Source organism: Rhinatrema bivittatum, chromosome 18, assembly GCF_901001135.1.
Source record: "Rhinatrema bivittatum chromosome 18, aRhiBiv1.1, whole genome shotgun sequence".
Lineage (NCBI taxonomy): Eukaryota > Metazoa > Chordata > Amphibia > Gymnophiona > Rhinatrematidae > Rhinatrema > Rhinatrema bivittatum.
The window spans coordinates 29,719,874-29,736,832 of NC_042632.1; the positions used below are offsets into that span (position 1 = coordinate 29,719,874).

Sequence of the window (16,959 nt, forward strand, 5' to 3'; positions counted from 1 at the left end):
GCCCTTGCTTGCTCTTTCCTAGCAGAAGTGGGAGGGATGCCTTCCTCCTCCTGGGAGATCAGGATTGGATCACCCTCACAAACAGGGCAAAAGGACCTTGCCATGTTCAGGACTTTTGTCCCACAGGCTTTGCACCTCCTGCCCCTGCGCACGACCATGGGAGAGATTGCTTGCTGCTGCAGTAATGATGTGCACCCCCCACAGGAATATGCTCTTCTTCCTGTGTTGGGATGTGTGTTGCTGACGGTGCTGAAGCACTTTTTTTTTTTTTTTTAAATGAAACATGGTGCACTGAATGCCTCAACCCCCCCCAAAATTCCATAGTCTCATTCCTTTCTGCCATCTGTGCTATCCGCAACAGTAGTCACCAGTCTCCGGGTCCAATCATAATCTGAGTGCTTTTCTCAGGCCCAGTCCCCTGTTTTTGTAACTTCGCTGTCCACCTGTGCCCAAGAAGGGAAGGACAATGAGAGGAAAGGAGGAGAGGCTTTGTTAATCATTTACGTTTTTTGTTTTTTTTTTGGGGGGGGTGGTTAAGAAGGGCCTCTAGTTCACCTAATAATTAGGGAACCACCTCCCCGAGAAATCCACAGATCCCTTAGGGTACTGGAATTACCCACGGGGGACTCAACCAGGTATTCCTGGGAGTAGCTCCCCACTGAAAAAAATCAATCCTCAGAAGCAATAAGGGCTCAACCAGGCTGGAGCTGAACGTAGGTTTGGGAGCTGGTACTACCAGTACTTATGTGTTCAGGTGCGAGATTACCGGCAACTGTTAGGATTATACCACACATATAGCCCAGTATGAGGTCATAGAAGAGGTTTCCATTAGCTGTGGAAGGGAAAATCCCATAGGTAAGGACTAGACTAGCAGGAAGAAAAGGAATGCATTCTATCTAGGCTTCTAAGATGGTATTTTTTAAAAATGTCCATACCTCATGCTAACTTAACCTTTGCAACCACATCTTTTAGTTTTTTATAATGTCCTATTCTGTCAAGGTCTCTCTTTTTAGAGTTATATGCTAATTCAGAAGTTCCTCCCTCCCATGACTGTGCCAAATGTTATTGCATTATGATCGCTATTGCTTAGTGGCCTCACCACAATAACCCCTTGCATTAGGTTGAGTGTTCCACTGAGGACTAACCAGGGGTGCTCAAATTAGTCCTACGGGCCCCGCTAGCCAGTCAGGTTTTCAGGATATCCCTTATGAATAAGCACGAGAAATACTTTGCATACACAGGAGGTAGTGCATGCAAATAAGTCTCATGCATATTCATTAGGGATATCCTGAAAACCCAACTGGCTGGGGGGGGGGGGCTGGAAGGACCTGAGCACCCCTGGCCTAGATATAAAGTAGCTGCCTCTCTTGTCAGTTCTAGAATCAGCTGCTCCATGAAGCAGTCATTTGTGACATCTAAAAACATACCCCCTTCTAGCATGTCCAATGAGACACTGAGAAATCTCCCACTTCATGTATTAAAAAGAAGACCAGACAACTGCCAGCAAGGTTTAACGGTGAGGAAAAAGAGAGAGTTAAAGTCAAAAGGGCATTATCCAAACAATGGAAAGCAGATCCAGATGAAGAAAATAGGCAGCAGCATAAGCGCCGGCAGGTTAGACATAAAACTGCAATAAGACAAGCCAATCGAGAATTTGAGAAGCAAAAACCAATAAAAATCTTTTCCAAATACATTTGAAACAAAAAGCCTGTCAAGGACTCAGTTGGGCTGCTAGATGACAAGGGGTAAGAAGTGCTCAGGGAAGACAAGGAAATAGCAAAAAATAAATAAATAAAATAAATTCTGATTTATATGTTGCCTTTTGGACTGGTCAGCCATGTCAAAGCAGATTATTTAGAGGTACCATAGGTAGTTCCCATCTCTAGAGAGCTTACAAAAAATGAATGAACCCTTTTGCCTCAGTATTTATTGAAAAGGATGTTGGGAACATACCCACATCTGAAACGTTAATAGCGATAATTCTGAGCAACTAAAACAAATCCGTGATAATGGAGAACCTACTAGATCAAGTTGACAAATAAAAGAGTAACAAATGGCCAGAACAAATGGCATCCATCACAATGTCCTAAAAGAACTCACATGAAAATGCAAACCTGTTACCAGTAATCTATAACCTATCATTTAAAACAGTCACAATACCCGAAGACTGGAGCGTAGGCAATGTGACACCAAGTTTTAAAAAAAGGCTCCAGGGGTGATTAGGAAACTATATACTAGTGTCCTAATACAAATGCTGGACAAAATAGTAAAAGCTATTCTTAAAAACAAAATTACTGGCCATATAGACAGACATGGCTTAATGAGGAAAAGTCAACATGGTTTTAGCAAAGGGATGTCTTGCCTTAAATCTGGATATAATGTATTTCAATCTTCAGAAAGCATTTGAAAAAATCCCTCATAAGAGATCTTTCTGGAAATTAAAAAGTCATGAAATAGGAAGTAGTGTCCTATTGTGGATTGGTAACCTGTTAAAAGACAGGAAACGGAGAGTAGTTATTTACCCTTTCAGAGAATACTAAAATATGGTGCCACTCCATGAAACTAGCCACTAGTAGATTTAACACCAAATAATATTCATATGTTCGGTAGCGCTTAAACTAACAAGGTTTTCATAAGGTTATCTTTTATGTTAGTGCATACCATTTTTTAAATTTTAATCTTTATTTTAAACTTTTATTTTTCATTTTGTCTTTGTAAAATCTTGAATAGTCCTCTATATTATATACCCGCATCAGCTGTCCTTCTCAGTTATCCCGACTCACACCATCATCTTTGCTAGTACAACAAATCACTTATCTCCATTGTTGTTCTGGACTCACGATAAAGCAGCTAAAAAAAACAGGAAGGACTGAGGTCCAGAACAATGGAGATAAGTGATTTGTTGTACTAGCAAAGATGATGGAGTAAGTCGGGATAACCGAGAAGGAGAGCTGGTGCGGTATATAATATAGAGGACTATTCAAGATTTTACAAAGAAAAAATTAAAAATAAAAGTTTAAAATAAAGATTAAAATTTAAAAAATGGTATGCACTAACATAAAAGATAAACTAACAAGGTTTTCATAAGGTTAAGCGCTACCGAACATATGAACACATTCAACATCTCCCCTCAGGAGTTGTTTTTTGTTTTTGTTACTAGTAGATCTAAAACAAATAATAGAAAGTGCTTTTTCAATTGATAAATAATCAAGTTGTGGAACCTGTTGCCAGAGAACATGGACAAGGTGACTAGCATAGCAGGATTTAAAAGAGGTTTGGACGTGTTCTTGGAGGAAAAGTCCATAAAACATTATCCAGATAGACTGAAAAAAATACTATTGCTATCTCTGGGAGTGAGTGAAACAGATCTACTGGATACTTGCAACCTAGACTAGCCACTGTTTGAGACAGGTTGCTGAGCTTGATGGCCCTTGGTCTGACCCGGCATGACATTTCTTATGTTATCTTCTTATGTAGACCATCTAAAAGAAATGTTTCAAAGGCTGTGAAGTAGATACTTTATCTGCTGAATATTCAAGATCATTAAAGATTTTGAAAGCCATGCTCCCTTCTGCTCTGAATATAAATAACTGCCATATTGGGCCAGACCAAGGTCTATTGAACCCAGCATTTTGTCTATGACAGTGGCAAGTCCAGGTCACAAGCTCCCATCAGGTCCCCAGGAGTTGATCTATTTCTTACATCTCACTCAAGGATAAGCGCCGGCTTTCCCAAGTCTACCTGGCTAATAACTGTTTATGGACTTTTCCTTCAGTAAAGTATCTAATCCTCTTTTGAGTCCCGGTATGTTAGCTGCCTTGACCACATCCTCCGGCAACAGATTCCATAACTTGCTTGTGTGCCAAGTGAAAAAATATTTCCTACGATTTGTTTAAAATCTGCTGGTTGCTAGTTTCATGGAATGTTCCCTAGTCCTAGTATTATTGGGAAGGAAAAATAACAGTTCCCCTATTTACCCATTCCACCCCACTCATGATTTTATAAGTTTCAATCATATCTCCTCTCAGTCGTTTCTTTTCTAAGCTAAAGAGCCCTAATCTGTTTAGCCTTTCTTCATAAGGAAGCTGTTCCACTCTATCATTTTTGTCATCCTTCTCTGTACCTTTTCTATATTCACTATGTCGATGCTGCTGACTCCAGCTATCCTGCCACGTTCCACATTTTAAGCCCGGGCAGAGGAGGACTGAGGAGCAGCTGGGTCAGCGGGGGACCGGGAAATGTGGCGACACACCTGCGTGTTCTTGGCAACACACTGGTTGAGAACCACTGATCTAGTGGCTGAACTATCACAGGCTTTTTACTGCAAAAGTACTTGAAAAAGTTTTAACTTCTTGTTTTTACCTCTATGGCCAGCTTCTTTTCAAATTCTCTTAGCCTACTTAATTTTTTTTTCCATCTAATTTGCCACTGCTTATGCTCTTCCTTATGTTCATTTGGGTTTGCTTTCCATTTTTTGAATGATGCTCTTTTGCCTTTAATTGCCCCTTTGAGATCACTATTAAACCACACCAGTAGTTGTTTGGTTTTCCTTCAACCTTTTTTAATGCACAAAATACATTTTGCCTGGGCCTCAAGAATAGTAATTTTAAACAGCGTCCACACCTCCTGCAAATTTTTAACCAAGGTAACTAACTGAGCATGCCACACAGACTTCTTTCTCTTGCACTTGCATGTAGCAAGAATTGCTCCTTAGTGATGGGATCATGTGGGTCTTGGCCTCTCCCTGCCCTCCTCTATTTTAAAATTTCAAAGAGACACTGGCAGGTCTTTCAGTGCTTCCCTAGCTATTCTTCTGGCCATATGAATCCTCTACATGTCTCTATTGCCTGATCCATGGAGGTTGGTGTGCCTCAAAAAATGTTTGTTAATATAGGTGTGCCTTGGGCTTCAAAAGGCTGGGAAACATTGACTTAGTAGGCATCTTCTCCATTCCTCCCCCCAATGAATATTGTCATCTAGTTATCAAAAAGTATTTTTATGATTCCACTGGAAATGTACAGAATTATCAATGCCACCATACCAAACGCCTGCTGCCCTTCCTAATAGCAGGGTATATATTTTATTTAAAAAGAACAAATGCTTTATTTTCACTCTAAGAATTTCACTTCTGTCTGAATATACTAAGAAGCCTATGCAATAAGCTGAGCATTAAACTGTGTGCTGGTTTCCACACAATTTTAATGCTCGGATTAAATTTTTTTTTTTAAATTCCCAATGCAGTAGGCTGTTATGCAAATGCAACGCGAGTTAAAAAATGTGCAAAAATGTAAAAAATGTGTGCTCAGCACAGGCACACACACATTTTGACTCAGGGAGGGGGAAGCTATCTTATATATGCTATGACTTTCACTTTTATGCTATGACTATAATACTGCTTTTCTTATGAATATATGAATATAGGTTTTATATGTTATGAAATTCGCTGTAACAAGTTGTTTTCTCTGTAAAACAGAGTGAAGGCCTGTACCAAACTTCGGTATATAAAAACACACAAATAAATATATATTTACATGGTATTTCCAAGCGAGGTATCTAAGCAGTGCACTGGATTAGGAACATGAATTTCTGCAAGCAAAACTCCTTGAAACATAGAGAGTAAAGTTTGCATGCTGAGGTGCAGTAGAAAAGCTGCATTCAACTGAATGCATCTTTCTGCATCGGCCTGCGAGAGCCTTGGATGGCTTCCTAAAAAGATCAAAGAAGCAAACTCAAGCCTATGCATTCCATTTACCTGAAGAATTTCAATACCATCATTCTATACTAGCCTCATCGCAAATGCAGTCTGCTCACTGGATATTAGCTCTGCTCCAGTGTATGTGCCCAAACAGCATTCCATATACTATTATGCAACTGAGGAGATGAAGTTCCCAAACACCTTACAATATTCATAGAAAACAGCACTTCTAACATTAAATTTCATTCTACTTAAAAAGCTGCTAAATTACACTACATACTTTTGAAAAAAAAATGCATCGGTGTATCCACCACATGCAATAATTTATACAACACCTGTTCCTTAGGTTGGAAAATGATTACTACTCCTTAGTAAATTAGATTTGACCATGCTCAGTAGCAACAAACCACATACTAAGCAATTTTGGTAAAAACCTGCAACAAACAGCAAATTACTAGAACAAGACAAAAGTGATAAGCATGAATAACAAGATTTGAAATGAGTGATTATTTCTGACAGAAAAGGAGCACATGTCTGAAAAATTGAGACCACTAATGATTCCTCTTCTTCTCTCAGTCTAACCACCACCCACAATCTCCCCCCCCCCCCCCCCTAATCAGTTACCCCGGAAGGGGCACAAGAACGGAACATGCCATCAATGTATGTGCAAAACAAACCCATTTGAAGAAAAGTCCCTGTGAGAAACCATCTGCTTTCCTCACTACAAACCGTGAAATGGAAAGCACCACATTGATTTCTAATCATGTCTTCAACTTACACATGCAAATTTCCTAGCAAAGGAGAACTATGCTTATAAACTGAAGCATATAGAGAGAAATCAGGATCAACCTAAGGCGTTCTCCACTTAGCAAAAAAAATTGCCTAACATTCAAAAGAAAAAGCTAGATAAAACATGGATAGCATTATAAAAAATAAAACTAAAAAATAGGGAAAAAATTGAGAAATCATGCACGTTTGAAACTGAGAAATCACAATTAAAATCAGGATTGTAAAATTCTAGAATGGCCCAGAGATCACTGGAAAGTCCCAAACAGAACCAGAAATGGGAGAAGGCATGCAGAAGAAGCTAATGAAAACCAAACAGTGATATACTAGGAATGCACCAATCTGGAAACTCACTTAATTCTGTACTACACAGCAAGAATCTGGAATTTTAAAGTGATGTCCCAATTTATAACCAATTTTCTGCTATTGCTAGCTTATAAATCAGGCTCTTGGTTGAATTTTTGAAAGAGGCCACTGGCAGGAAACAGCCCAAATTACTTATTTAGGGAGAGACAAGATGTACCAACAGAAGGTAAGCAGAAAAACTGAGTTATTTCTGCTGTCATCAGGATAACAGAGGCAGGAGAACTATTCTAGGCTTGTCAGGGAACAGAGAAGAAAGAATGGGGGCCTGACCTTACTTTGAATAATGGGCAGGAGGGCAGAAAACCTGGGGAAGAGAGAGATTTGAAGCATTACTCATGATGCTGTCATCCTACACCCAGCACAAAAAATGCCCTGGGATTCTCTGAAAGTGGAGAGCAGGGAGGCGGCTACAAAAACTATCCCAGGAATACCAAGGGCAAGAAGAGCATGGGGGGAGTCAAGAAAGGTCGTTGGGCACGTCAGTAAGCACATAATCCAGGCAGGTGTTGTACGAGGTGGCTTTTGCCATGGGAGATGTCAATATACGAACATGGAACACTGGTCTGAGATTAGGAACGAGGAATATGTAACAATCGCATTAATAACGCCAAGACCAAAGAAACCAGAGCATCACGATAGCCTCATTGTCCCAGAACATGCTGAAAAGCACCCCTCGGACTGGCAGGGAAAAGGGACTGCTCTCGGGGGGGGGGGGGGATTGACTGCAAAAAAAAGCTGAGGCTCTGCTCTGTGGTTGGCAGGCTAAACAGGAAGGCGCAGGGAGGTCCTCCGAGGCCGGTCAGCTCCGGTACCGTACTGGGAGAATGGTGGTGGTGGTGGGGGAGAGAAACACTTCCTGTCCCCCGGGGACTGTCAAAGAAACAGGAAGCAGCAGCTCGTACTCACAAATTTCTTGGACCCTCCTTCCTCCGGGTTCTTCGGCTTCTTCTTGTCCTTGGCGCTCCTGGAGGAGCCGGGAGGCCCAGCGCCTCCGCCGGGCGGCTCCATGGTACCGGCTCGCGAGCCCTGGGGGTCTAACCTGCCGAGGCCCGGAACACCGAGCCCGCCGTCTCACCAACGTGCCCGGCGCGCGACACCCGTGTCCAGAAAGGAGCCGCGAGCGCCCTGCGCGCGCGCGCCACCCCGCTCTCAGCTGCCCTCACCTTGACTGCGCCCAGGCACGGCTTGCAATATTCATGAGCCTTATTACAATAAGCCAAAGACGGAGCCCAGCCTCATGCATATTCATGAGCACGCGCAACAGGCGGCATTTCAAAAACTCTTTCGCTTCTAGAACTTCCTGGCTTCCGCATTGTCTGCCTGACTGCCGACGCTACTACTGCCGCTAGCGGAAAGGGGGCTGCTGGGTGGTGCAGGGCGGGAAGCGATAAAGTCGGCAACTTCCTGAGCCGGAATTAGGAGGAACCACATGCGTGTTATACCGCCCACCACGTGTCTTCGGTGCTCCTGAGAGCTGTTGGAGCGCCCTCTGCTGTAATAGATATGAATAGCTGCTCTGACTCCATGATTGACACTAGTTAGTCTTTTATGCTGAGTCAGTGATTAAGCTGATAGTTGGCTTTAACGCTAAAGACCCATAGAGCAGTGGTTCTCACCCCAGTCCTGGGTATACATGTAGCCACGCAGGTGCTCAGTATATGCACAGTGAGAGAGATTTGTATACAATGGAGGGAACACTTGCAAATCTCTCACACACATGTCATTGTGGATATTCCTAAAACGTAACTGGCTAGGTGTGTCTGAAGGCCAGGATTGAGAACCACTGCCATAGAATAGCTCAGGGTAGGCAATGCTGTTCCTAGACTACCACAGTCTGGTTTTTCAGAACATCCACAGAAAATGGCAAAGATGAGATAAGAGACCCCCAGCTGCCCGGGGAGGGGATTCTGCACTGGTCCTTTGTTGTTTTGGCAACAGGGAGAGGCAGCCACTAGAGGAGGGATTTGGGGGCAGTTTTTGCCCTTGCAAAGTTTGGCACCTCAAGCGGCCAACTCATCCTACCTTATTATAGAACCGTCCCTGGCCAGCTAACATTAGGATAGCCAGCTCTATGCAATAGTCCTCCAGCCATGACCAAACGTTTTAATACTTAATTACTGAAGGGTTTATGGGTAACAAGGATGGTAAAATTTAATCTGGAGTGGAAAAAAAAACCAGGGCCAGCTTTACAATTTTGACACACACAGGCCCTAACTTTAGAAGTGCCCTCTAGAAGGGTGGCATGGTGGGGAAGAGAGGTGGCAGTAGGGCTGGTACATCACAATAGGCAAACTAGGCAGTCACCTATGACGTCAGCCATTAAGGGCAGCGAAGAGCAGCCATGTGGGGCTACAAGTAGAGCCCATTCCACTCACGACCGAGAGGAGTAGAGATTCGGTGGGCCACCAGCAGCACCGATCCTGCTTGCTGCTGAGAAATGCAGACACTCTGCAGGCTCTGCGAGAAACAGAGTCTGTGTGCGTGTGTGAGAGGTATTATATGTATACGAGAGAGGAATGGTGTTAGCAGGGCTCGTGCAAGGGGATTTAGGCACCTTCAGCCACAGCCCCCGACTCCTCCCCCCCACCAAAAGAAAACTTACAAAATACCTAGTGGACCATGTGGGGGTCCGGGAATGATCTGCCGCTCCCAGGGCATCGGCTGCCACTAACCACGCCAACCAATGGCACCAGTAGCCCCTGTCACATGGTAGGGGCTAAAGGCCACCAGTGCCATTTTGCCTAGTGGAAGCTGAGGCCCCAGGAGCGGCAGATCACTCCTGGGCTCTCTGCTGCACCACAAGGGGGGCATCAGGAGGGTGGCACGGTGAGACAGGGGCTGTCAGAATTTTGAAAGGGCACTTTTTGCCCTTTCAAAATTCTGGCACAGCATCCTAGGCACAGGTCTAGCTCGCCTAGTGGTTCCTCCGGCCCTGGGTGTTAGTGAGAGGGAGGGAGGGAGCCTCTATTAGGGTGCATGTGGGAATGAGACAAGGAACCTAAGTGTGTGCAAGAGAAGGGGCCTGTCTGAGTGAATGAAGTTCGGGTTGGAGCTGGTGCCTGGATCAGGGGAGGGGGCAGGCACAAGGCAGAAGGTTCACCTAGGTGCTTAATACCCTTGCACCAGCCCTGGGAATGGGACATAAAAGGATTAAAACATGGGCTTTGTATGTTCCAGCACTAATTCTAGACCCAGGAGCTTGGAGGCCCATCACCTCTGCAGGGCGGCTCCATGGTACCAGCTCACGAGCCCTGGGTCCAACCTGCCGCTGCCACGGGCCGGAACACTGATGCTGCCGTCTAATTCTAGGGCTGGTTTTCACTCCTCTTTTAGCATGCATTTTTCTACTTAAAAAACCCCGTTAAATGTTCAAGTTAACATATTGTAGAAAAATGCACATTAAAACAGAAGTAAAAATCAGTTTTAATGTCAGCATGCTTTATTACATTGGTCCCTAACTGTGCTAATGTCCACCAATTAAAACCCCCCAATTAAAACCCCATGCCTAGAATCCTTTTCTCCCTTCCCCCACCCCATCAAAGTCCCCTGCCCAGCATTTATTTTCTCTCTCTTCCCTCTGCCTCCACTGCATCATGTTCTTCCCTTTCTCTCTGCCTCATCCATTTCTCTATCCTTCTCCTCACCCCAACCTTGTGCCCTTCCCATCCCACTCTCTTTCCTCCTCCCCCTGACTCCGTTACCAGCACAGGGTCTATCTATCTGTTACACACACCAGCTGCACCTGCTACAGCAGAATCTGCAGTTCTCTCGTGCTGCAAAGCCAGTGCTGCACCACCGCAATTGAAGCTTTCCAGTTGCCGTGTGGCACTACAGTCACAAAAGCCTTGAATGACACGGGGGCATCTGCATTTTATCAGGAGTCCTGCATATGCATTGCAGACTCAGACCGCCAGCTACTGAGCACTAAGAGGGACCTCACTTTGGGGGGTGACAGCAGGCTGCTGCTGCTGCCGTAATTTTGCTTCTGGTGCCTATGCAAAATCTGGGTTTGACATAAACAGAGCTAAACTGGAACTATTTCTGATTAAGGCATAAGGCAAGTAAACATGAGATATACTGTAAATTTTTTTTTTTAAGATGATTGAATTATGAATATATATTAGGAATTTATTTTTGGAGTGCATCTCTCTTTGGTTCATTATTTCAGTTCAAGAGGCATTGTTTATTTTACTTGTAACCCTTTTTTTCTGAGGGGCATCTCTTCTAAGGGCACACAAAGAATTTAGATTGTTCGGGACTATTTTTCCTTTTCCACAGGTCCCCTTCACTTGTAATAGCCCAGCGTGAGTTCTTTCTATGGGGGAAAGCAGATTCTGGTGGCCATGAGGTGACTTCATTTCTCATGGGCAGCTGGTTAGTGTAATTCTGAAGATGATCAGCATAATAAGTGCAGGTCACAAGAATGGGTGTTCAAAATTAACTTTACTGATTAAGTGAAAAGGTAATCAATGTCCAGATGATGTAAATGTCTGTACAGATGAGTGCCCTGTCTCTGTGTAAGTGCCGCACTGCCAGTTCCAGGGGAATTCCTACCTCCTTTTCAGTGAGGGTCCCAAGCTACAGCAGATTCCTGTTGAATTTTCTCAGTCCTACCTGGATCCAGCACACCGTGCCCCAACAAGCACCTGGATGCTGTTTGAAGATCCTGTTCCACGTCTTTACTGATGCTCCTCAGTCTCCTATTTGTGATTTTTCTTCATTTATGTAATCATTTCCTTTTATTCTTTTCTATTAAAGTGAAAGGGGAATCAATGTGTTCTAGTTTGGACTCGTGCACTGTTTTTGTTTATCCAACTTTAATGAAACTTGCAGGCAGACATCAGCAGCAGAAGGAACATCACTTCAAGACAAAAAGAATAAACAAAAAGTGAAACCAACAGTTGTATAAATAGCAAAAAGCACCATGAGATGGACAAAGCAGAACAAATAGGGTCAAGGGTCATGGATCCTCCCCCCCCCCCAAAATCACTGTAAGAGAGGCAAAGCAGCCCAAATAGTGGCACCTAAAGAGAGGAAAGCAGCAAAGGGTGGCATGAAGCCTCCAAAAGATAGAGTGAGGAGCATGAAGCAAACACAGCAGCATCCCAACACTGAATGAAGGGGTAAGGCATGAAGAGAAGAGATATCAACACCCTAAAACACAGCATGAGGCAACAAGAGGAATGGCACCAAAAGAACTAGGTGCTGAATGAACTAAGTGAAGAGCAGGGCAGGAGGAGCAGACTGGGCAGCAACAGTGGTCCAGCAGCACAACAAGGTGCTAAACCAGAAGAGAGAGCATAACTTTATGTATTTATTTAAAGTTTCTTATATTCCAAAAGATTCGCCCATTGTTAATATAGATGCCAAACCAGAGGAGATAGAATACAATTGTTAATATATGCAGAAAAAATATTTTATATAAATAATAAGAAAAGGATACATGAGGAGCAGGCTTGGCAGCGGTAGTAAGAGTGGTAACTGGCAACAACAAAGCAAAGCACTGGAGGCCAAAAAATGTAGGCAATGGTTTAGTGTAGCTGTGAGGCACTTGTCACTCATATGGGAATTCAGGAAAACTCAGCAGAGGGAGGTTTATCTTAAGGAAGAACAATGTTTCCACCCAGTCTGTTGCCAACCATGAATGATGTGATGTCCCTTGCATTGAGAATACCCATTCACTAAGCACACTGGTTGGTGGGTAGAAAAGGAAATGCTGGGTGACCTTGGTAAGGTTTGGCCAAACCACGGACTTGGCTTTCCAAGATACCATGTGAATTCAGTTTTGCAGGGGTCTCTGTTGCTGGCAAGGACACTAGTCTCTGTTGTCAGCCACCTAAGCTATGGCCTGCAACAGGAGAGCCTATTGTTTGCTGGCCACAGGATTGGGGGGGGGGGGGGGGGGGGTTGACAGATAAAGATGGGAGAGGAAGTGGAAGCCTTGAAGTTACTGCTGTTACTGACATTACTGTGTGGGGAGCCCACTCTCCTCTGCTGCATCCCCACTGTCCCTCTGCCCCTGTACTACCATTCTTGCACCCTAGCTACTGCTGTCTCCTTACAATAAATCAGTTTGTTTAACCAGAAGACAATACTTCTTTTCACCTGTGGGTAACACTGGGTGGCTAGCATGTAAGGATCTAGTTGAATGAGAGATTTGAGCTAATTTTGTAGTTACAAGAAGTCCATGAGCACAAACACTTCTGGCAAGAGTCCCTATTCCTGCTGGAAACCCTATAAATTCTCCATGGGGCTGACTTCACTCAATGTGGCTGTTGTTGAACTCAGATTCTCTACAGCATTATTGAAGGGCTTTAAAACTTGTACTATCTGTGGCATGTGTAACCAATCTTGACACCCTAGTGGTGATCCATACCAATCTCAGCATCCACAGACAATTCAGGAAGGGGTGGCTGTTGATCCATTAATTTTTGCATCATTGGGTCAATGGAATTTGACCTGATTCCTAAATAAGCTGGTGTACAGGTGCCCCAACTGCTTTCAGTTTCTCGTGAAGCTACTGACCATCCTTCATGCACCAGTTAAAATGCTCCACTATGTTCTAGCTCATTTCTATTTGTTTCCACAGGTCTAAGCTGCTGCTGTCTATGGCCCTCAGCCCCAGGGAGTTCCTTATTGCCAAATGCAGCAAGTACATAAATCATCAGATCCCCCAGTAGCCCCCCATCCCTCACTTTCCTGCTCATGTTCCTGCCACCCTCTGTAACCTTAAAATAAAGACTGGTTGTGTTTCCAGCCTAGGACCTAGCCCTATGTCATTCCTCTCCTATCACCATGGTAGGTTGAGCTAAGGTGCTCATCCATCCAACTAGGTATTTATCACAGTGCACATGTAGGCTGCTGGCTCACCTCTGCCTGACCCTACCTTATCCAGCTGCCTCCATTCCATCAGGGAGAGATAGGCATGCACTGTGCGGGCTGGTCCAGATGTCATTGGTGAAATGGATGCCGTTACTCCCATTTGCCTTGGCCAGCTGTGTCTAGCTATGGTATGGCACAGAGAAAAGGATAAATATCACTTGTCTGCTAAATATTGTCCTGGAGGGAACTTTGTAATTAGGGGCTAAGAGACAACTACTTAAATACCACACCCTCAAATATCTGCATAGGCTGACTATCCAGGACAATCCTTCCCCCGATGTCCATGTCCCCCATCTTCTATGCTGCCTGGCTCTTGTTTTGGGATAATGATGGGGTAGACCAAGCCATCTTTAACATGGTGGCTTGCAACTGACTCAGGGGTGAGGGCTATTGGCCTGCCATCTCACTGAGGAAAGGACCAAGTACTTAGCTGAGAAGCTAGCGGTGAAGTTTCTGCTGTTGCTTTGAATTAAGGACAAGTTCCTCAGACTACTAAAGACAGGACGGAGGCGACAGAGAAGAGCAGCTAAAATAGTGTTGGGTCTGTATCGGAAAACTTATGAGAAGAGGATGGAGGAAATAAATATGTTTAACCTGCAAGAGGTGCAGGGGAGATAGGATACAGACCTTCAGCTACGTGAAAGGTTTTAATGATGCACAATCCTCAAATCTTTTCTGTTGGAAAGCAAACAGTAGAACTAGGGATCACAAAATGAAACTCCAGGGAGGAAGGCTCTGAAACTCCAGGGAGGAAGGCTCAAAACCAACATCAGGAAATATATTCATGGAGAGGGTGGTGGATGCCTGAAATGCCCTTCCGGAAGAGGTGGTGAAGACAAAAACAGTAAATGAATTTTAAAAAAGCAATTATTTATTAAAAATATTTATATTCCACTTTTAACGGGATCAACATTGTGGCTAGACGAGGAAATGAAGGAAAGAGTGCATGAGGGTAACGTGCAAGGAGCGGCAGCTATTTCCCCTAACAGAAGGTATGGGGATTATTACCCTTAACCAATTAGCTTTCAGGATTTTGGTGCAACTACAAGATCGCTTGCCACTTCAACTGCAATGGGGAAAAAAGGGGAATAGGATTCAGAAAACAGACAGAGCTAGGCCCTGACTTTTACGGTCCGGGCTACTGAAACGCAGACATTAGGGAAAAAGTGCAGGACTGTTTCTTTGGCTAAGTCCAAAAGCAAAGCACATTCAACAACAATATCTGAATTATCAAAAAGGCTGCTTCCCCTGTAAAAAATGTTGCTAGCAGTAATTTTGTTATAGGTTTGACAGTGCTTGGTTTTGATTGTTAATATTATTACCTTTAACATAAGGCCTGGGGATGGCCTGCATGGAGAGGTGATTGCTGCCCTTGGCGGAAGCATAGGGGTGGCCTGCACAGAGCAGCAGTTACTACTATAAGAAATCTGTGAGCAGATTGGATGAACCATTTCGTCTTTTTCTGTCATCATTACTGTTTCTATTGCTCTCCCCTGACACAGACACTAATGGGTGGTATTTTTGCAAGAACATAATGTAAGACTTGCCATACTGGTTCAGACCAAAGCTCCCTCAAGCCCAGTATCCTGTTTCCAATAGTGGCAAACCCTGGTCACAAGTACCTGGCAGGATCCCAAGGAGTAGATAAATTCCAAGCTGCTTACCCTAATAATAAGCAATGGATTTCTGCAACTCAACCTTAATAATGGTTTATGGACTTTTCGTCCAGGAACTTGTCCAAACCTTTTTTAAAAACATAGCTACACTAACATCTTTCACCACAAACTCTGGCAGCAAATTCAAGAGCTTAATTATGCATTGAGTAAAATAATATTGTCTCAGTTTTAAATGTATTACTTGGTGACTTCATTGTGTGTCCTCTAGTCTTTGTACTTTTAGAAAGAATAAATAATTAACGTTTACTCGTTCCATTCCACTCATTATTTTATAAACCTCTATCATATCTCTCCTCCGCTGTCTCTTCTCCAAGCTGAAGAGTCCTAGCCTCTTTAGCCTTTCTTTATAAAGGGAATCGTTCCATCTGCTCTATCATTTTGATTGGTCTTGTCTGTACTTTTTCTAATTAAGCTATATCTTTTTTTGAGATGTGATGACCAGAACTGCACACAATACTCCAGATTACGGCAATCCAAACAATATAGCTCTTTCCCACCTTCCAACTGAGCAGATTTCAAGAAAGTTGCAAAAGAAATGGTCTGATTAAGATGAAAGGGAGAGATACTTTACAAAGAAAGGAGGGCACCCAATAATGAGGCTCATTTTCCTTTTATAAAGCAAAATGAAGCTCCCTGCACAAAAGAGCCTATATTTCCAAAATACACCTGGATGAACAAATGGCCACTAGAAAAACCATCTCAAGCATCAAATCCTTGTGCAATGCCTACTACAGAGGCTCAAATGGAGACGATATCAAAACTGTAATGGCCAAGTTGAGGTTCCAGGGAGGTACTACTGGACAACTAGGAGGCCGCACATGCTTCACTCCCTGGAGGAAACAAACCATGTCCGGGTAAGTCGCCAACTTCACCTGAAGTGGCTCCCCATAGCAAGTTGGCTGATATCTGGACCCTAAGACCTTGTCCAGATCCATTTGAAAAAAAGAAAGGATGGACAATATAGAGGCCATAAAGCGTAAAAGATCTGTCATAACATTACAGATCAAACAGTCTCCACATTCAAACATAAGTCAGCAAGGTCGACTTCTTCCACAGCCTCAACAGTGTGGCAATTACTTCCCCCGAGTATCTTTCCTTATGTAATCTCACCTTTTCAAGGGCCAGGCCATAAGACAAAATAGAGATGGGTCTTCCATGAGAACCAGTCACTGGCAAAGTAAACCACTGCATCTTGGAAGCTGCAGGCATACCAAGAGTGTTTAGCCAAGTCCAGGTTACCAATATCATCAGGCCTTGGTGATCCACTATACTCTGAAAGATGCAATTTATCAGCATAAAATGTACAGGGGATAACGAAAAGGCCATGGCTGGACTAGTACATCTATTCCTAGGATATCCATCTTCTCCTGCAGCTGAAGAATCCTACTGCATTGGTGTTTTGCAGAATCACCATTAAGTCTACCTGAGCAGTGCCTCAGGACAAATGCTGAGTTTGCTAATTTCATTTCCCCTGGGTCTAATGAATGCTGACTTAAGAAACATGCCTAGATGTTTTCCATCTGCCTAGATGTTTTCCATCATGGTGATTTGCGC

The 16,959-nt window shown here is 43.6% G+C and overlaps 2 protein-coding genes across 5 annotated transcripts in view; both read right to left on the bottom strand.

The window, feature by feature from the left end:
- DIAPH1 (diaphanous related formin 1) overlaps positions 1-8,209 on the bottom strand; it is a 295,385-nt gene extending 287,176 nt beyond the window's left edge. For 2 of the 4 annotated variants that reach the window (XM_029583291.1, XM_029583288.1), the window contains exon 1: positions 7,754-8,207. In XM_029583291.1, the coding sequence (XP_029439151.1) occupies positions 7,754-7,855 (102 nt within the window). In that variant the 5' untranslated portion in view covers positions 7,856-8,207. Of the gene's footprint in view, positions 1-7,753 lie in introns of all 4 variants that reach the window. The other 2 variants (XM_029583290.1, XM_029583289.1) reach the window with 2 other exon arrangements.
- A 3,054-nt stretch (positions 8,210-11,263) lies between these two features.
- Positions 11,264-16,959, bottom strand: part of HDAC3 (histone deacetylase 3) — a 74,579-nt gene continuing 68,883 nt past the window's right edge. The window contains exon 15 of the mRNA XM_029583281.1: positions 11,264-11,708. Coding sequence (XP_029439141.1) covers positions 11,627-11,708 — 82 coding nt within the window. The 3' untranslated portion in view covers positions 11,264-11,626. The remainder of the gene's footprint in view (positions 11,709-16,959) is intronic.